At 45.1% G+C, this 21,435-nt stretch overlaps 1 protein-coding gene across 1 annotated transcript in view; it reads right to left on the reverse strand.

Moving 5' to 3' along the window:
• Positions 1 to 21,435, reverse strand: part of LOC119950873 (disintegrin and metalloproteinase domain-containing protein 12) — a 451,211-nt gene that overhangs the window by 123,209 nt on the left and 306,567 nt on the right. Inside the window, 3 exon segments of the mRNA XM_038773759.1 lie at positions 6,150 to 6,319; positions 13,690 to 13,705; positions 13,707 to 13,758. Of these exon segments, the coding sequence (XP_038629687.1) occupies positions 6,150 to 6,319; positions 13,690 to 13,705; positions 13,707 to 13,758 (238 nt within the window).

The raw sequence follows: 21,435 nt of genomic DNA on the forward strand, positions 1-21,435 counted from the left end.
CCCAAGGCAGAAATTGAACCCAGATCCCTGGTGGCAGAGACAGCAGTGTTAACCACTGTGCCGCCAGGTAGTTTGAGAATTCAATCAGAAAAATCTGGAAATTAAAAAAAAAGCTGGTGTCAGTAAAAGTGACTGCGGGATTAAATAAGAATCCAATGGGTTCACTCATGCCCTTTAGAGAAGGAAACCTCCCACCCTCACATCAGGACTGGCCTGCATGTGAATCTATCCCACGTCAATGAAATTCACTCTTAACTGAACTCTGAACAGCTGGGGAGTATTCCCTGCTCTCATTGAAAGCCAGCCCTATATGTTAGTCCAACATTCTGAGAATGAATACACAAACATAATTAAAGTAGTTTAATTATGAGTGAGTGATGAACTTCAGTTATGTGAAAAAACTAGAGAAAGTAATATTGTTCTCCTTACGGCAAGGATTATGGGCAGATTGAACATAGGTTTTCAAAATTATGAGGGATTTTGAGAATAAATATGAATGAACTCTTTCCACTGACCTTCCACAGGAAGGTCGATAACCAAAGGTTGCAGATTTAAGATAATTAGCAAAAGAAGCAGAGAAGAGATCATGAGATTTTTTTTTGCGCCATGAGTTAGTATGATTTGGATTGTGCTGCCTGAGAGAGTAATGGAAACAGCTTGAATAGGAGGTTTCAAAATGGAACTGGATGTCGACTTGAAAAGGAAGCATTTGCAAGGCTATGGGGAAAGAGTAGAGGAGTGGGGCCATTAGCTTGTTCAAAGAGATGACAAAGGCACAATACTGACCTTCTTAGATGCTGTATGATTCTATAATTAATTTTGTATGAATGCCTCTGCATCTCTCAATAGTCTGATACTGAAGTTAGTATTTTGTCGCTTTATTGCTTCAGGATGGGGAAAGATTTATTCAGCTTATTTAAATCACCTCAAAACAAGCTGCAGTGTAACATTTTAAGGCAACTTCAATAAATTATCAACTGAAATTTTTTTTTTAGCTCAAAGAGCTGGCTAGTCAGTCAGCTCTGCTTGAGAAAATGAAAGTGGAGTTCAGCTTTTGCATTCTGTATTTTTAAAATTGGCAATATGCTGGCTTAGCAAACCCAGTAGATTGAGGGAGTGATTCCTTCTTTACTCTAATGTAAGTTGCTTCTGCTTTCACCAAAACAAAGAACGAAGAAATGAATTTCGGAAATTTTACAGGTCAGCAAATCTTTGATAACCATTCGATTAACTGCTAATTCTAATTAATAAGAGAAGGACATAATCTGGGCTGGAACTCCAGTGCAATTCTGGTGGAATGCTTCACTCTTTCAGGCCATGTACTAAATTAAGGTTTTGCCATTGTCTTCAGGTGGAGGTCAATGATCCCATGGTGCCACTTGAAGAGGAGCATGTGCGCTCTGATGCAAAAAAACATCCTTTTTTTAAAGTTATATTTACTGGGTGAAGATTTTCAATCAATGTGCTTTCCTCTCATCCACATTTTAGACTGGCTTTCAGGTACGGAGCAGGAAAGAGCTTCTTTGAAAAAGGAGAATGATGATTTTAATACTGCTAAACACAGATAAATCCAAATCCAAAAGTTAATTGATTTTTCTCCTATTAACAGTAAGTTAAACTTCTAAATTTAATGTTAACATTCGCTTTTGTTTCAGTATGACACACTCGGAGTTTGTATGGCTGGATGGGAGACAGCTTTTGGATTGAATGTGCACAAAATTAAATTTGCTGGCTGCACTCCTCAAAACTCTAATAAGAAACAGCAATGTTCCATACTCCCAGTAAAGGGTGCTGGCCTTCAATTGTGAGAATTGCTCATTGGTATATTTCACATCCAGTACTTTTTCCATGTGAAGCCAGATCTAATGATATAGAGCCTAAGATATAACTGTCACTCACGAGTCAGTGGGCCATAGAAGAAAAATAAGCAGTGATACCTTGAGAGCCCCATCTGTGTAACAGATTGCTGCAGAGATTTTGCTTACTGACAGAAATATGCCGGGATTCTCCCTACCTGGAGGGGCGGGGGGTCCCGGCGGGACGGAGTGGCGTGAACCACTCCGGCGTCGGGCCTTCCCAAAGGTGCGGAATTCTCCCCACCTTTAGGCGCTAGGCCCGCGCCGGAATGGCTCCCGCTCTGCCAGCCGGCTCGAACCGTCTTTGACGCCCCGCCAGCCGGGGCCGAAAGGCCTTCACCGGCCGGCGGAAGTCCGCGCATGCGCTGGTGCATCAGCGGCTGCTGACGTCATACTGGCGCATGCGCAGGGGAGGGGGTCTCTTCCGCTCCCGCCATGGTGAAAGCCATGGCGGGGCGGAAGAGAAAGAGTTTCCCCACGGCACAGGCCCGCCCGGCGATCGGTGGACCCCGATCGCGGACCAGGCCACCGTGGGAGCGCCCCCTGGGGCCAGATTGCCCCGCGCGCCCTCCAGGACCTCGGCGCCCGCCCGCGCCGCCAATCCCACAGGCACCAGACGTGCTTTGATTCTCGGTGGCAGGAAAGGCCTGTCAGCGGCGGGACTTCGGCCCGCCGACTGGCGCGGTGCGATTCCCACCCCCGCCGATTCCCGGGTGGCGGAGAATTCCGCCCATAGTTCTGAACAGTTGCCACCAGCTTTCTGTCTGGTAGATGGGGCCACCGTTGTCGACATTAAATTAAGACCCACAATGTGCTCAGGGAGCCTTTTTGGGCCACAGGGGGCCTGACTAGGAGGGTCCCCCGCCCCCATCCTGAGCCAGCAGTGAGGCGAGCGGCAGTGTTATGAGGCCCTTAAGTGGCGATCAATTGATCACTTAAGTACTGCAATTGGCCTCTGGGTGGGTAGGCCATCCTTGACTTGACCCACCCTGGCTGAATTGGCAGAGAATCAGGAAGACGATGGGCTTTCCACCCATTCTTTTCCACCCAGTTATACTCCACCCCTCCACCAACCCCCCCAACCACCCGTCTGGCCACTCCTGAAGGGGAAATTGAATTCGATCTGTGGTCTTGTGGTATTTTATCCTTGTGACAAACTGTCTCTTAAAACTGGAATCGTAATTTTTATTTAATTGTTTGACATAGTGGACAGAAAAAGATAAATATTTTTTGCAGGATTCCAACCATAAAGATAAATTTATTCAGGCTTTCTAATAATGTCCTAATTTGAAATATAACAAATGATCTTAATTTTAAGCTTATTACTATCCCCTTCCAATATCATAGGGTTGATACTTAATTACCGGTATATGGATATAGAATGACCGTATATAACGAAAATGACAGGTTTTAATGTGCAGGGATGTGCAGGCTAGGCTCGGTAGAGTGCTCTTTTGGAGGGTTAGTGCAGACTCGATGGGCCAAATGGCCTCCTCTGCACTGTAGGGATTCTATGATAATTCCATGATTTAAACCCTAAAATTGAAAAATACAGGGCAGCACTGTAGCACAGTGGTTAGCATTGCTGCCTACGGCGCTGAGGACCCGGGTTCGAATCCCGGCCCTGGGTCACTGTCCATGTGGAGTTTGGACGTTCTCCCTGTGTTTGCGTGGGTTTCACCCCCACAACCCAAAAATGTGCATGATAGGGGGATTGGCCACGCTAAATTGCCCCTTAATTGGGAAAAAAATTAATTGGGAACTCTAAATTTAAATTTAAAAAAAAAATACCTTATATAAATTGAGGCAGTGAGTTGACACATGGATAAATTACTCGGTTGATGCCATAAGATTCAAGTCAGAGCCTCACTTGATGTTTTAATAAACTGAGCCATAAAGTTTAGGATTGATTCCTCACTTGTGTTGTATTAGCTGATCTCAGCAGGACTGTACTGGAGGTGCTACAATTGGCCTGGGCACCCTGATTAAAATGGGAAACTTCAGCCAACATTCCAGTCTTAATCAATATCTAGTGATTCTTGGCGTAAAAGCAATTGCTGAGGACAAGTTTGCATTTGCCCACAAAGACCTGATGGTTAAACTGCCTGTCGACAATCTCGGTTAAATCTCCCATCCTTGATGTCTGTGGAATCGAACTCCAGCAAGGAATCAAAGCACTCAGGAGGGAATTAGCAAGAAAATTGAAAAGTAGCAGTATTTAATTCTATAGTCTGGAACAAAGTACTAGTGATATTAGCAGACAATGTTCATGTGAAATTCCTGTCTGCTACTGTAACAGAGGAATTGGGCTGAAACTAATTTAATGTCCATTTTCTGCTCTTATTTTGATTAGAACAACATTCATTCTAAAAGGCCCCTGTTGTTAATTATCATCAGAATCTCATATTTTCCAATGAACAGGAAATGGTTTCAACACGAATAGCGAGGATTCCAATTAAACCCACTTATTCTTCCCTTCTAACTGAGAACTTAATTTATGAGTTGCTGTTTGTTTCAGATTGCTTTTTCTTGCTACCTCTCTTCCCTGTCGTGATTTGGCGCACACAGAGCTATAAGAGATTTTATGTAAATATCTTTCATGAGAACTGTTCATGTGGTCTAACTCCATTAATCAACCTCTTGAGTTCAGACTCAGCTCAGATATTTCAGAAGTTGAAGAATGTTACCAGTAGTGGTGATATGTAAACTGATGAGATGCTACTCGGGATAATCTGTTCTCCATAATTAGCAATTTCATTGCAAACGGGGATTGTAATTAAAGTACACCATTCCTCTAAATTTAACAATGCAGCTGATCTGCCTTGAAACCAGTTGCAAAGTGGATTTTGATATCTTGTGCAAGTTGAACTTAACAGTGCGCATGTATAGAGCATCTTTTAAATATTTTTTTCTTGGAATACGGGTGATACTGTACTGTCAAAGCAGTATTTATTACCCATCCTTCGTTATCAAGTGTCAGTGAAATGAGCCCTGATTTTAACCCAGCCAACCCAGTGTACAGATAAGGAGGCATTAAGAGATGGTCCAGGAACTTCCAGTTTCCATTCCTGAACCATTCCTAATGCAAAGCTGTGTTAACTGAATGATTTCTGGCTTTGCAACATCTGTCTGCCTCAGACAAAGTGGGGCCTAATTTCAGAGTCACAAAGTCACAGTCCAATTAAGCCATTAGAATGCACAAGCAAGGTGTATGGTAGATTTTACCACTGTAAATCAGTTTCAGCTTTCTCTTCTACTCCTGTGCTTCAGTTAACCTGTGTTAACGTCCACTTTCTCATCATGCAGCGATCCATAACAAAGCTTGTGTGTATGTGTGTGTGTGCAGAGGGGAGATTTTCCATGTCATTTTACGGTAAGAGTAGAAATTTTCTTCAGAATCTGGGCATTTTTGGGATTTGAATGGATATCTATTCTTAAGAACGTCAGGAGGCTCATTGAAATGCAAATGCATGAAGTGACATTTTACTAGATAATGAGATGCAGTGTTGATGTGGTGGACTGGAAGCAACCGACTGTTTTACAGTGCATATCACTCTCATTCTGGTTAATATATGTAGCTTGAATCTCAGCGAGATCTTAATATAGATTAAGATATTGTCGGAACTTTTTGGACGTTACATTGGAGTGAACTTTAAAATTGATTGATCTTTGTTACAAAAGGGCATTGAGGATTATACAACCAAAGCGTGTAGATGGAGTTAAGAGATATATCAATCGTGATCTATTTGAATGGTCAGTCGGGTTCAAGAGACTAAATGGCCTCTTCCTGTTCCTTCTTACTTGCACTATTGGCTGGAGTACAAAGATATCAACTTCAAAACGTCAAGGAGAAAGATGGGACTGAACTATTTATTAAGAATGTGGCACTAATTCACTCTTGTCCAATTCAGCGATTGCAGAATGATACAAATTTATGAGGGGCATAGACAGAGTGGATAGTCAGAGACTCTTTCCCAGGGTAGAGGGGTCAATTACTAGGGGACATAGGTTTAAGATGCGAGGGGCAAGGTTTAGAGGAGATGTACGAGGTAAGTTTTTTACACAGTGGGTAGTGGGTGCCTGGAACTCGCTGCCGGAGGAGGGGGTGGAAGCAGGGATGATAGTGACGTTTAAGGGGCTTCTTGACAAATACATGAATAGGATGGGAACAGAGGGATATAGATCCCGGAAGTGTAGAAGATTTTAGTTTAGATGGGCAGCATACTCCGCGCAGGCTTGGAGGGCCGAAGGGCCTGTTCCTATGCTGTACTTTTCTTTGTTCTTTGTACCTACCTCACTAGCTGAGCATTGTCATGTGGTTTTCGGGACAATAGTTTCATTTTCCTCCAGTCGAGAAATTCATTGAGTGTATTGAATGGATCTCCAGTTATTGAACACTTATCCATGTCAGTCCAAACTTCGACTCCCACAAGGGCAACTCTAATGTTCAAGGGTCTGTAAAACTGTAACAAAATAATTATTATACCCAAAGCAACATTGGCGCTATATATCAGCAATGCGTAGTTCAGTATTATTAGTTAATGCCAGTTACATCCATTATGCGGTACTGAACATAAAAATGTAATAAATAGGTAATAACCCATCACAAAATGTAAACTAAAGTTGCAGTAGCAATAACAACTAAACTGTGAACGTTCACTGTCATCACTCCCCTGAAACTTCAACTTCTGGAGTTCACACATACACAGATTTTTTTAAATTTAGAGTATCCAATTTTTTTTTCCAATTAAGGGCAATTTAATGTGGCCAGTCCACCTATCTTGCACATCTTTGGGTTGTGGGGACGAGACCCACGCAGACATGGGGAGAATGTGCAAATTCCTCACAGACAGTGACCCAGAGCCGGGATTGAACCTTGGACCTCGGCGATATGAGGCGGCAGTGCTAACCACTGTGCCACCGTGCTGCCCCCAATACACAATTAAATGCCATTATTCAGAAGTTATTGCTGATGATTATATGCTCCTCCATCAGGTGCACTGGGTGATGACCCACAGACTCTAATGAATTATAAATCACTAAACTCATAATAGCATCTTTTACTCTATACAAACCCTTGAATAAGTTCAGCTTGTTGAATGAGATGTATCTGGCTTTTAACAGCGCATTGTTCATAATTTCTGCTGAAAACCTCTCTGACCCGAAAAACCAAATAACATATTTGGGGTATGTCACATTTGCCAAATTATAAAGAAACCCACTATATTTTAAAAATAATACGTTATTTAACGTGGTAATGATTTTCAGCTTCTACATAAATTCCATGTTTATGTCCCAATCTTTATTTCACTCTCTGTCAAATAAAAGTAAAGGTTGATCAGTGCCATTAGCTTCCTGGTTTGCTGTTGGCGAGAATTGTTCAATGTAATTGCTTGATCTTAACACTATAGCTCGGTCCCTGAAGATCCCCTCGACATGGCACCAAATTCAAATTCAAGTCTGGATGGGGGAAATCCATGAGATGATCACTAGGTCTTTGTGGAAAGCTTACTTCAAAGTCAGAGCCAGATACATTGTCCCTGACCACAAAATCCAAGCCAATGTTTTCAGTTCCATTAAAACAACTTAATTTTCCGGCCTTTTTTATTCTTCACCATTGTCCATGATTCCATCAAAACCAAGCTAATCTATCAAAATTACCGTTCGTTATATCATAGAATTTACGGTGCAGAAGGAGGCCATTCGGGCCATCAAGTCTGCACCGGCTCTTGGAAAGAGCACCCGACCCAAGCCCACACCTCCACCCTATCCCCATAACCCAGTAACCCCACCCAACACTAAGGGCAATTTTGGATACTAAGGACAATTTAGAATGGCCAAGCCACCTAACCTGCACATCTTTGGACTGTGGGAGGAAACCAGAGCATCCGGAGGAAACCCATGCACACACGGGGAGAGGAGAACGTGCAGACTCCGCACAGACAGTAACCCAAGCCGGGAATTGAACCTGGGACCCTGGAGCTGTGAAGCAATTGTGCTAACCACTATGCTACCGTGCTGTCCACAATATCTCCCATGAGCATCTTCCGATGAGAATTGATGAGAAAGGCAGCAATCCTTTCTAGACCTTCTACATACACAGAGTTGATGGAAGCCTTTTCACTAATATCAGCACAATAGGAGCTTCCCTCATCCATCATTGTGAAAATAAAATACAGAAGATAAATGGCGAAGAACTAGAAAAGTGTGTGAATGAAAAATAACAGTAAAGATGGTTTTTAAGTTTGTGGCTGATATATCTCCTCCACAGCTGTAATAATCACCATTCACTGACCATTGCATATTGGTTAATGATGGAGATGCAACACTTTGTATCTGGTAAGAGTTGTTAAATTGAACAGCAGCATTAATAGTAATGACTGGGAAGATTTTGCTCTTTAAAATTATCTTTCTGTTGTGGTAGCAAGTTTTCTTCCAGGTGCTGATGACAGGACCATCACAAATGCTGTCACAGTCAATGACTCGTGAACTAATGTCAACACATATCCTTTGCTGCTAATTGAGCCTGTATTTACTCTCTGCTCTCTCATGCTCTTTTTCTCTCTCAGTCTCTTAATGTCAGCGGTACTCACTAATTTAATCCTCTTTAATCACTTAACCCCTGTCAATGTTGTTATCTCTCCAGTCAAGAGTGATTGTGAGCGTAATGCCTCAAGCCTTCCTCCATTGTCTTCATGTGCCCCAGGCATGTCCCTCCCCTCTTTGTTACTTCAAGAAAGGCTGGTGGTGGCTGATCCTTTAAAATAGCAGCTGCTCTGTGAAAGGGGCTAGATGATGGCAACTTCTGTTGTACAAAAGAGGTTTGCAGCCAGTGAGGTGTTTGGTGAGAACAGGAAGGTGTGAAGCACTTCCCAGGCAGACCTGCCCCTCGCTTTGGAGATGGCGGCCTGGCCAGGCTTCTCATAGCTGTGGACCCGAGGGGTCAGAGGACCAGCAGCAGGGTTAGCAATGCTACCTGGGAGGTGATAACAGTGACATGACAAGGGGGAGCGCTGTGCAATGTAGGAAGATGACAAACAACCTCCAATGAGATGCAAGGGTAAGTTACTACCACTCTCCTGGCATGAGTTATGCCCGCCACCCCTCAAATTCACAAACCCCCCCAACCCATTTCACTGGCTGACATCTCGCACCCTCTCCACATCTGATCTTTGTGCTTGTTCCTTAGAGACCCCTGGCACCCACCAGCACAACCTCTTCATGTCCAGGTGCAGTGCCCACACATGCCACCTGCTATAGGCTCTCCCTGACCCATCAAGCGTGCGGCTCACAATGCCCTCTCTTTGTCCCCACAGGAGAAGATAGCCCATAATAAACGGGAAAGGGTCAAGATGGGGGGGGGGGGGGGGGGGGTGGATGTAAGAGTCAGTAAGAGTCCCAGAGATTCGAGACCTCACCCCCAATGAGGGGCTGCCTGAGGAGAGGAGTCACCGACAGCGTGGTTGGCCTGTACCAGAGGGGTGAGGAACCACTGTCCCTTCACACAGATCATTGACTCAAGTAAGTTGTTCATGTCAGACAAACAGATCCTTTTCTCTCACTGACCACAAGTCCATTGTCTCGCAGGATCTCCATCTGATGAGGACGGACCATCCAAAGCTGCCCCCCCCCTCTCCCGCCACCCAAAAGGCCACCTCAGAGGAGATGCCTGAGGAGACCTCCAGCGAGCAGTCACAGCTATCACCCGCACTTGCATCAACGCAGACACACACCTCGCTGGACAGCATTAGTGGACAGGCTTCTGGGGCACAATGTAGAGAGTGCTACACAGCTGCTGATGCACATCGGGGAGGCCGGAACATCAAAGCGAAACAATCAGTTAGAGCTTTCACCGTGGGACCCTCAAAACCCCCAAGCTTCCCCCGCCTTTACGTGGTTCATGTCCCCTCAGAGTGCCATCCACCTAGCCAGTTGTGCTGGGAAACGTTGCTCACCACTGGCCACACCAAGGGTCCTTTGAAATCTTCCAGGAACATGAGGGAGACTGTGTTCAGCTGGTCTCCTCCCCAGTTCATCCACACACTTAGCCCTTGGTCACGAGAAGATCCACAGTGCTGAAGCCCTGTTCTTACGTCTTTGATTGCTGACAGCTGCCTCTATGCGCTGATACTCCAGGAGTACAGGCACACTGTTCAGGCATCAAATTTTGCTGGACTTCAATGTACTAACAATCCTCAGAGACCATGGAGTGTGTGTGCCCTTGAGGAGTCACTTGAGAGTAGAGAAGTGTAAAATACGACCACAACTAACAAGGTCAATTTTCATCCTGGAGCCCAGTCACCAGCGGTGTACCACAGGGTCCTCTGCTATTTGTGATTTTTATCAATGATTTGGATGATGGAGTTGAGGGGTGGGTTAGTAAATTTGCTGATGACACCAAGATTGGTGGAGTAGTGGAAAATGTGGAGGGATGTTATAGGTTGCAAAGAGACATTGATAGGATGCAGAGCTGGGCTGAAAAGTGGCAGTTGGAGTTTAACCCTGATAAGTGTGAGGTGATTCATTTTGGTGGGATAAATTTGAATGCGGATTACAGGGTTAACGGCAGGGTTCTGAAGAATGTGGAGGAGCAGAGAGATCACGGAGTTCAAGTCCATCGATCTCTGAAAGTTGCCACCCAAGTGGATAGAGCTGTGAAGAAAGCCTATAGTGTGTTAGCATTTATTAACAGGGGGATTGAGTTTAAGAGCCGTGAAGTTATGCTGCAACTGTACAAGACCTTGGTTAGACCACATTTGGAGTGTTGTCATGCAGTTCTGGTCACCTCATTATAGGAAGGATGTGGAAGCACTGAAAAGGGTGCAAAGGAGATTTACCAGGATGCTGCCTGGATTGGAGGGTAGGTCTTATGAGGAAAGGTTGAGGGAGCTAGGGCTTTTCTCATTGGAGCGAAGGAGGATGAGAGGTGACTTAATTGAGGTGTATAAGATGATGAGAGGGATAGATAGAGTGGATGTTCAGCGATTTCGTCCTCGGGTGGATGTAGCTGTTACAAGGGGACATAACTATAAGGTTCATGGTGGAAGATATAGGAGGGATGTCAGAGGTAGGTTCTTTACTTAGAGAGTGGTTGGGGCGTGGAACGTACTCCCAGCTATGGTAGTGGAGTCGGACACTTTAGGAACTTTCAAGCGGTTATTGGATAGGCATATGGAGTGCACTAGAATGATTGGGAGTAGGTTGATTTGATCTTAGTTTCAGACTAGTTCGGCACAACATCGTGGGCCGAAGGCCTGTACTGTGCTGTACAGTTCTATGTTCATTTGAAATATCCTTCATTTGTGAAGCTAGAGGCTGCTCACAGTCAAAGGGGGTGAAATTGGCTTTCAGGAGAGAAGCTGCAGAAGGACTCTTCCTGTAAATGTTTGGTAGGACAGACAGGCTACAGCTGTGATGTCCGTTATCTCCATAATATTTGAAAGGTGGTTTGAAGGCCTCACAGATGCAAAGCTCCTCACCACCCCCTCCAACTGAGCCCAGGCGTGACCCCCAACCTGGAATGCTTTAGCCCCTGACTAAGCCCAAGCACAAGCCCCTAAGGGAGCTGAAGACAGTGTTCATGTTTCGAGGAGACCTGCCTTCCATGATGCTGGACTACCAATGCTTTTAATTTGTCCAATTACATGTCCTCATTCTCCTTCTCTTCAGAACATAAAGATAAAGATTTTTCCATGGGGAAATCCACATCAAGATTGCTAACTGTTGCTTTCGTGCAATTATCAGCAAACATCCTGATTCAACTTACAAAGAAACTTCAATTCAAATAATAAATTGTCTTCTTTAAGCTGAACCTGCCCTACGATTATCTACTGAAGCCGACAGTGCCACATTTATAGTGCCATTAATTGGGCTGATTTAGGGATGGTAAATATCGGTAAGTATTAAACTTTGCTTTCAGCCCCCAATCCAAATTCTGTTCCCTAACAACTGACTCCATCCCTGTCCCAGGAAGCTGTCTGAGATTAAGCCTGGTGTCATATTTGTTCCTGAGCTGAGTTTCTCACCTTATACTCATGCTATCCCTATGATTGTCTTTTTCCACTTCCGTAACACTGCTCAAATTCAGCCCGTCTCAGCTCACCTCCTGCAGAATCCCTCATTCACGCCCTTCTTAGCTCTAGACTTGACTATTCCAACACGGTCCTGGCTGGTCTCACACATTCTACCCTCTGTAAACTTGAGGTTATCCAAAACACTGCTGCCCCTCACTCAGGGCAAGCTCTGTTCCCTCACCACCCCTGTGCTCACTAACCTACATTGGCTCCGGCGAGCAATGTCTTGATTTTAAAATACTCATTCTTGTTTTCAAACCGCTTTGTGGCCTGGCCCCTCAAATCTTGGTATCTCCTCCAGTCCCACAACCCTCAGGATATCTGCGTCCCTCTAATTCTGGTTTCTTGTGCATTCCCAATCATAAGTGCCCACCATTGGACACTGTGCTTTCAGCTGCCCTGGCTCACAGCTCTAGAAAGCCCTCCCTATACTTCTGGATCTTTTGAACCTTGCCCCTTCAGGTTAAATCAAAACCAGTCAGCTCTCCTGCTCAAAGGGGAAAGCAGCGTATGGTCATCTGGGACTATGGCGACTTTACACTTTACCTTGTTTTAGTCCTTTAAGAAGTGTCTTAAAGGACTAAAACAAGATAGGTTTACCTCCATTGACCAAGCTTTGGTCATCTGACTTCAGTATCTCCTTACGTGGCACAGTGTCATACATTGTTTTATTATGAGAACCATTAAAGGTTCTGTATGAATAAACATGGTTGTTGTTGATGATGGACTGGAGAAGAATGTGTTTGAGAAGCTGGCATTACATAATTTTCATGCTCTGTTAAGCATCTTTGATGGCATGGGCAGCACGGTGGCACAGTGGTTAGCACTGCTGCCTCACGGCACCGAGGACCCGGGTTCAATCCCGGCCCTCGTCACTCACCGTCTGGAGTTTGCCATTCTCCCCGTGTCATGCTAAATTGTCCATTAATTGGAAAAAAAGAATTGGGTACTCTAAATTTATTTGATAAAAGCATCTTTGATGGCTCTTACAGGGGCAGCCATATTATGGGTGGTGGTGTGGATTTGAGGCAGTAGCCTTAAAGAACAACCTTATTCTTTTTGCCATAGCAAATGTACTGCAAAGGTGGCAGTAATTCTCCGGTCTTTGCGATTCACTTTTTCCGCTAGCAGCGTACCATGCCTGCGGGGTTCCGGGCAGCATGGGGTGGCAACAATGGGAAATCCTATTGACAAGCGGCAGGAAGATAGAATCTTGCTGCCAGCGAGAAAAACACGGCTGGGGAACCGGAGAATCCCACCCACCATCTCCCAATGAACTCTTTTCAAGTGGAAGCATGAATATGAACAAGTGCAAGGTAGCAGAGTGATTAGCACTGTAGCTTCACAGTGCCAGGGTCCCAGGTTCGAATCCCAGCTTGGGTCACTGTCTGTCTGCACGTTCTCCCCGTGGTCTGTGCGGGTTTCCTCCGGGTGCTGTGATTTCCTCCACAGTCCAAGGTGTGCAGGTTAGATGGATGGCCATGCTAAATTGCCTCTTTGTGTCCAAAAAGGTTAGGTGGGGGTTACAGGGTTACGCGGATAGGGTGGAGGTGTGGGATTTAGTAGGGTGCTCTTTGCAAGGGCCGGTGCAGATTCGATGGGCTGAATCGCTCCTTCTGCACTGTAAATTATATGATTCTATGCACATTCAATTTTCAAATGACAACAGTTATCACATAGCAATATGTATAAACTTCCCTTTCAGTTGATAATATATTTGTAAAAAATGTATTGCTTTTAAAACATTACTGCATGCTTACCTTATCCACAAAATTGCAATTCTATCGTCAGCTGTTTAGTCTTTGTCCAGTCCTTCCCTTGCTTCTGAACTTGAAATTTGCAGAAAAGATTACTATAATAGCTTACATTGGCATACAGAGCTTGTTTATGTCTCCAGTGACAATTACACTCTTGTCTAAAAAGTTGAATGGCCCACACAGGACAATACTTGGAACTGAACAATCTTGACTTCACCAAAGATTTGAGGGTTGTTAATCTTCGGAATTCCTCTCCCCCAAAGGGCTGTGAAAGCTCAGTCATCGAGTATTCAAGGCTGAGATGGATAGAATGTTGTACTCTCGGGAATCAGGGGATCAGGTGGGAAAGTAAAATTGAGGTAAAAGAAAATCGGCCATGATCTTATTGAATGGCGAGCAGGCTTTGGGGACAACATAGCCTGTACCATTTCCCTGATTCTTAGGGTTTTATAACAAGTGGTGTGGCATTTGTTTCTTTTTTGTTTTTTGACTATATTTTACAGAGCTTGACAGTCACTTGAGTCATATGTTTATATCAGTGTACTCTAACTGTAACTTTCAAAGGAACCTGAGGACTTTGTTGGGGAGGTGGGATACACTAGACCAGCTGTCCGTTTGTAATAACCACAGACAGTGGATAGTGGGCCCTTACTGAAAGCCCTAACCGGTTCAAGGCCTGGAGTCCCAAAACATGCGGCAATAAAATAGTGGCCGTGAATTGGCAGCAAGCTAGCCTTGGGTGCAAATCCTGTAATGGCTGCTAAATATCGTGAGAGGTCAAAAACGGATCGTGATCTTCCCTGCACCGCCAACCCCCTCCTCCCCCCCGGGGCGACGTGATCAGGTTCATGATCATGAAGGACATGAATCTAATTAGCAGAGATTATAATAAATTTAACAATGATTAATGGGCTAAATGCCTCTACTTCCGCCCTTACAGTATGGCACGACGTCTAAACCAGCACGATTCATGACTGGTTTTCAAAAAGGGATAACCAGTCACATGACCACCGCCGGGGGATGCCCGAGTGGTGCAATACCTGGCCTGGGGCACTGCCAACCTGGCCATGCCAATCTGGGGGTGGCAGTGTCACGATGGAAGTGCCAAGGATGGACCTTTTTGGGAACCCCGTTGGGTGGGGGGGGGGGGGGGGAAGCCCCCCTGTGTGTGTGTGTGTGTGTGTCTCTGTATGTGTTGTGGGAGGGGCAGTGCCTGGGAAGGGGAGGCGGCACTCCGATCCGAGGGGGTGGGCGGGATCACCCTGATATGATGCATGTGGTGGAAGGGGCGCAGAGTTTGAGATGGAGCCTGCAAAGAGGGGGAGTGGGTTGTGCCACCTATGAGACGGGGGGGGGGGGGGGGAATGTAGTCTGTGATGTGGATCGGGGGTGGGGTGCGTGAGGGCGTCCTGATCTTGCATTGTGGGGGGAGGGGTTTGCCCTGATGCATGGGCAGATGGGTTTAGCCAATGCCCATTGGGATGGGGTCTTTAAAATTTAACTTTGAGATTGGGGTGCCCTTTAAAAATGGCATGCCAATCTCAGAATCCTGGCATTGTGGCATGTTTAGGACCTGCCCCTCCAGCTGACTGTGTGATTCTTGCCAACACTTTGAAATTGTACAGAGTGCTGTTAAATAAGGCCAGAAAAAGCACCTATGATGCGAGCAAGTTTCACGCACCTGTTCTGATCCAACACTCTGCAAATTTGGGAAACTTACACCCAATATTTATTTTAAAATGAAATCCTTTTGTAAAGAGATAGTGATGACCCTTATACATCTTCTGAAGTGAGTTGTGTCCCATTATCTCCCTTGACCCTGGCATTTTTTCCACTGGAATTTCGGGACTTCAAATGTGGTAAGAACCCTAAATGTGCTCAAGTGGAGCTGGTGTCTGCCTTCCATGTAGATAATGGAAGCTTCACTTTACCCTTACAAGCAAGTGCTTGAGATCCAGGGTGTATCTTGTTACAATATGAAGTTTAGAAGTTTGGTTATATTTTGGGGCTGTCTATTTAATTTAAGGGAAAATTGAGTAATGAAGTGGGTTATGTGACCTGCTCCAAATCCTGCTTGACCACAAGCTTGGCTGACTTGGTTACTATGTGGAAATTGAGGCCCAGATTGATTTACTGGGAAGAATGTGAAAGTTGTTCACACATTTGAACAAGGGCAAACAAAGGACATAAGGATATAGGCCAGAGGACACAATCTCCACTGAATTCTGGGGAACGGAATTCCACTGACTAACAACCCTCTGAGGGAAAATAAATTCTCCTAATTTCTGCCTTAAAAGGGAGACCTTTTATTTTTAAATTGTGCACCCTAGTGCTGGACGGCTGGTTTGTGATGCGGAGCGATGGCAACAACACTGCATCAATTTCTGTACCTGCTGAAGTTATTCATGAAGGCCCCGCATTCTCAACCTTGCCCCTCATCTGAGGTGTGGTTACCCTCAGGTTAAATCCCCACCAGTCAGCTTTCAAAGGGGAAAGCAGTCTATGGTCCTCTGGGATTGTGGCGACATTTACATTTTCGTTCTCGTCATACCTTCAAGAGGAAACATCCTCCCTGTGTCAAAACCATCAATTCCCCATAGGATCTACAAGAACACCTCTATTTTTCTAAACTTAAATGGATATAGGCCCAACTTGTTCAACCTTTTTTCAAAAGATCAGCCAAAGCACATCTGTAATGATGTTAGATTGACACTTAGCCTCCAAGTCTCACAGGGAGATGTTAAGAATGTCAAGTTTTGTAAACGGTCATACTTTAAAGTGTCTATTTAATTTCCAGATAGAATGAAGTTATGTGTCTAAAGGATGGCTAATTAATATTTCGACCTGGATACAAGGCCCATGTGATTCACATTATCATGGGGATAGGTGTTGAGAGTGGAAGAGTCCATTGCAAGCTATTGTGTATTAGGGTTTTTTTGAGAATATCCTGGAAACTCAAAGTCAGGTCAGTCTGCAAGAATCTGGGCAGAAAGTCTATTGTTCACAATGCAGAATGCAGATGGAAACTCATGCTTGGATTGAAGAACCAAAGTTTGTGAAAGTTTAAATGCAGCTGGAGGGTTTGCCAAGTTTTGGCTGATAATCTCCAATCTATTTCCCACCATGAAAATCAGTTTTGGGATTAGGAGTCACCTGGATTGGAAAGGAAAATAAAGGAAGCAGACCGTTGGGCTAGGAGAGATAATGGATCACTTTGCTCACCTCTGAAGGATGTATAAGCGCCCATCACTAAGCATCACCTTGGACTGGCTTCTGCAAAATGAAGTGCCCACTTAAGGGAAGGAGTAAAGTATAAGTATGGAAGAGATAGTTTCGGTCGTTTTAAAATGTAATGGGAAACTTTTCTCCAGTTTAGAGTATAAATTGCCTACAGAAAAAATGTTTGGTCAATGTTGCTTCTAATTTGTTACAGTAAAAGTCTTAAAACTTGAATTCTTGTGTGATCCTTTCAGTCAGTCACTGGAAGTTTGAATTTCTTGTCAAAAGTTATTGGTCTCTACAGGGATTGTAACAGTGTCAAGCTGTTCCTTGCATAAACTTTTGGGACTTTTTTTCTGCAATGTTCGAAAGGGTTATATATCATACATATGAATGATGAGAATACGGAGCATATTTACATCACAGGCACTTGGGTTGTCTGATGAGAGGTCACTATCATGTAGATGTTGGGTTAGATATATTAATATAAGCGCAGATATAGTGTTCATTGATAGAGTATGATATGTGTCACTGTTATTTTCTACTATTCTAGTTCATAAGGGGAAGTAATTTTGTGATCAGCAAATCGCAGCATGAGAATCAACCTTGACCAGCTAATTGCACAACTCAATCTGGTCCAACTATGGTTTGGTGTTCTTCACTGGTTCATGTACTAAAGTAAGCCAACTTACCTTCCAAATTGTTAGAAACAGAGAAATAAACAAAAATGTAATCGGAGCACCTTACATATCTTTTATTTTCGAGGGATCAGATTTAAAAGAGATAAAGTGAAGGTACAATGAGGACAATTTTCACTTTGGCTGAATTGGAAAACTGTTGGCGGCAGATTGGCATCTCATTGTACAGCCAGTCTCACTTTCCTCACCATTGACTGCAATGGAAAAGAAAAGTGGGAAAGCTGAGGTTGTGGTGTATAATAGTTGACCAATGTACAATTGGCAGTTTTACACATGCAAGGAAAGTGAAAATTACCCTCAGTTTCAAGTTAGCTATTCTACAGTGAGGATGGTCATGGTATGGAATGGACAGTAAAAAAAATACAGACAGTGGAGGTTGATGTTATCAGCAAACCAGACAAATGTCAGGTGAAAAATGTGACAAGGTATGAGGGATCTTCTACGATATGATGACTCAATTTTCACTATGACAGAGAGGCTCTCCATCGTGGCTAAAATAGTAGAAATGGCTGCCAATCCTAAATCCTACCGCCGAACACAGTATTTCTTAGTTTCACGAGGGCTGGACTGGAATTGAGCTGGGGTTCATGGATGCGAGCCTTACGGCGGCAGCCAGTCATTTAAATTGTCAGCTGCCTCCATGAAGTTGGATTTTGGTAGTCAAGGAGTGCATAACTGGTAGTCAAGGTGTGTGTGAATTAGACCAGGTAAGAGCTGGATTCTTTTTGATAGCCAAAGTACTCGTTTGAATAGATAAAGCTCCCCTTTGAAAATTGTTTTTGGGGAATTTGGAGATGGTGAGGCACCCTTTGCGTAGGCAATGCACCCTTTGGGAGAGGTAAGGCACCCTTTGGGTAGGCAATGCACCTTTTGGGAGAGGTAAGGCACCCTTTGGGCTGAGTATGGTACCCTTTAGGGTTGTTTTTTTTAAATAAACATTTTATTGAGCTATTTGTGGTATTGTAACAACAACAAAATAAACAATGTACATGAAACTATAAACATAGTTTTGATTCCCGGCTGGGTCACTGTCTGTGTGGAGTCTGCACGTCCTCCCCGTGTGTGCGTGGGTTTCCTCCGGGTGCTCCGGTTTCCTCTCACAGTCCAAAGATGTGCGGGTTAGGTGGATTGGCCATGCTAAATTGCCCGTAGTGTCCTAAAAAGTAAGGTTAAGGGTTGGGTTACGGGTATAGGGTGGATACGTGGGTTTGAGTAGGGTGATCATTGCTCGGCACAACATCGAGGGCCGAAGGGCTATTTGTACTGTTCTGTGCTGTACTGTTCTATGTTCTATAGTCAAAAGCCGTCTCCCTTCCTTACAGGTCCCACATTTATTAACCCCCTACTCTAAGTCAAACTAACCCCCCCCCGCCACCCCCCTTCTGTTGGCGATTAATTTTCCGCGAAGAAGTCGACGAATGGTTGCCACCTCCGGGAGAACCCTAACAATGACCCTCTCAAGGCGAACTTGATTTTCTCCAACAGAGAAAGCCAGCTATGTCCGATAACCAGGTCTTCGACTTCGGGGGCTATGAGTCCTTCCAAGCTAATAGTATCCGTCTCCGGGCTACCAGGGAATCAAAGGCTAGCATGCCTGCCTCTTTCTCCTCCTGGATTCCCGGGCCTTCCGACACCCTGAAAATCGGCACCTCTGGACTCAGTGCCACCCTTGTTTTTAACACCGTGGACATGACATCTGCAAACCCCTGCCAAAATCCCGAAGTTTCGGACATGTCCAGAACATGTGGACATGGTTCGCTGGTCCGCCCGCACATTTTGCACACTTGTCTTCCAACCGAAAGAATCTGCTCCATCCTGCCACTGTCATGTGAGCCTGATGGACAACCTTGAATTGTATCAGGCTGAGCCTGGCATATATTGCGGACGCATTGACTCTACTCCACGTGTCCGCCCATAGACCATCCTCTATCTCTCCTCCCAGCTCCTCCTCCCACTTGCGCTTCAGCTCTTGGTCTGCGTCTCCTCTGACCCCATAAGTTCCTTGGAAATGTCAGAGACGATCCCTTCTCCTACCCACCCTCTGGAAACTACTCTGTCCTGAATCCCCCTTAGTGGTAGGAGCGGGAAGGTTGACACCTGTTTACATAGGAAGTCCCACACCTGCAGATACCTGAAATTGTTTCCCCTCGCCAACCCAAACTTCTCCTCCAGCACCCTCATACTCGTAAAGCTCCCCCCTATAAACATATCCCCATCCTCTCAATCCCTGCTCTCGGTCAAATCTGGAACCCCCCTATCCATACTTACCGGGGAAAACCGGTGATTATTACAGATCGGGGACCAGAGCGATGCTCCCTCTGCTCTCACGTCTTCTCCATTGCCCCCAGACTCTCAGGGCCGTCACCACCATGGGGCATGTGGAGTACCGTGCCGACGGGAACGGCAGAGACGCAGTTACCAACGCCCCCAGACTGGTGCCCTTGCATGAAGCCACCTCCATACGCACCCACGCAGACCCCTCCCCCACAACCTGATCATGGCTATATTCGCTGCCCAGTAATAGTTACTAAAATTTGGCAGCGCCAGCCTGCCCTCTCCCCAAATCCATTCAAGCATTACCTTTCTTATTCGCGGGGTCTTGCCCGCCCAAACTAAGCCAGTGATCACTTTGTTGACCCGTTTAAAAAAGAGCCCCGGAATAAAGATGGGGAGACACTGAAATACAAACAGTAATCTCAGGTAGACTGTCTTCTCCGTCTGCACCCTCCCAGCCAGTGACAACGGAAGCGTGTCCCATCTCCGAAAATCATCCTTCATTTGGTCTACTAGTCGGGCCAGATTTAATTTATGCAGCCGGTCCCAATCCTGCACCACTTGAATGCCTAGGTACCTTAAGCTTCCCCCTACTAATCTAAATGTAAGCTCCCCCAATCGCCTCTCCTGTCCCCTTGCCTGGACCGCAAACATCTCACTTTTCCCCATATTCAGCTGAAAACCCCGAAAACCCGGCCAAATTTCCATAGAATCCTCATGATTTCCTCCATCCCCTCTATTGGGTCCGATACATACAGAAGCAGGTGTACAGCTGGTGCGAACAACAGTGGAGAGAGGGGGCATCCCTGTCTCGTCCCCGGTGCAGTCTAAAATAGTCCCATGTTGTCCTATTCGTCCGTACACCTGCCACAGGAGCCTGATAGAGCAACCTGACCCAGTCAATCAAGCCCCACCCAAATCCAAACCATCCCAGTACCTCCCACAGATAATCCCATTTTAACCCGAACAAAAGCCTTTTCTGCATCCATTGTGATCACTACCTCCACCTCCCTACCTTTCGGGGGCATCATGATCACATTTGACAACCTTCTTACATTGGCCACCAACTGCCTCCCCTGAACAAATCCCGTCTGGTCCTCCCCAATAACGTCTGGAACACAATCCTCAATTCTGGAGGACAAAATTTTGGCCAGCAATTTGGCATCCACATTCAACAGGGATATATATGGGCCTGTGTGACCCACACAGCTCCGGGTTCTTGTCCTGCTTCTACTACTATAAATTTTAAAATTATGGCCAAAAGATGAATGGTGTGTGTTTTTTTTTTTTCTGTGAGGTGAAGCCCTGCTACATTTATCTACATGTAGCAGGGGACGAGTGTGCTGGCATGATGCCTATTGTAGCAATTGAGTTAAAGAACACAAAATAACTAAGGGAAAAAGAAAAAGGGGGGTGTACTCCAAAATGACGTGCGGAGCACAACCCAAAAAGAACAAAAAGGAGAAACGAAAACTTAACAAAACCCCGTCAAATCAAAGAGTGAAAATCAGGATCAGCAAAATTGTGGCCTGTGTGATCGTCTGGGACAGCACCCCTC

The sequence above is a fragment of the Scyliorhinus canicula genome, chromosome 16 (genome assembly GCF_902713615.1).
Source record: "Scyliorhinus canicula chromosome 16, sScyCan1.1, whole genome shotgun sequence".
Classification (NCBI taxonomy): Eukaryota; Metazoa; Chordata; class Chondrichthyes; order Carcharhiniformes; family Scyliorhinidae; genus Scyliorhinus; species Scyliorhinus canicula.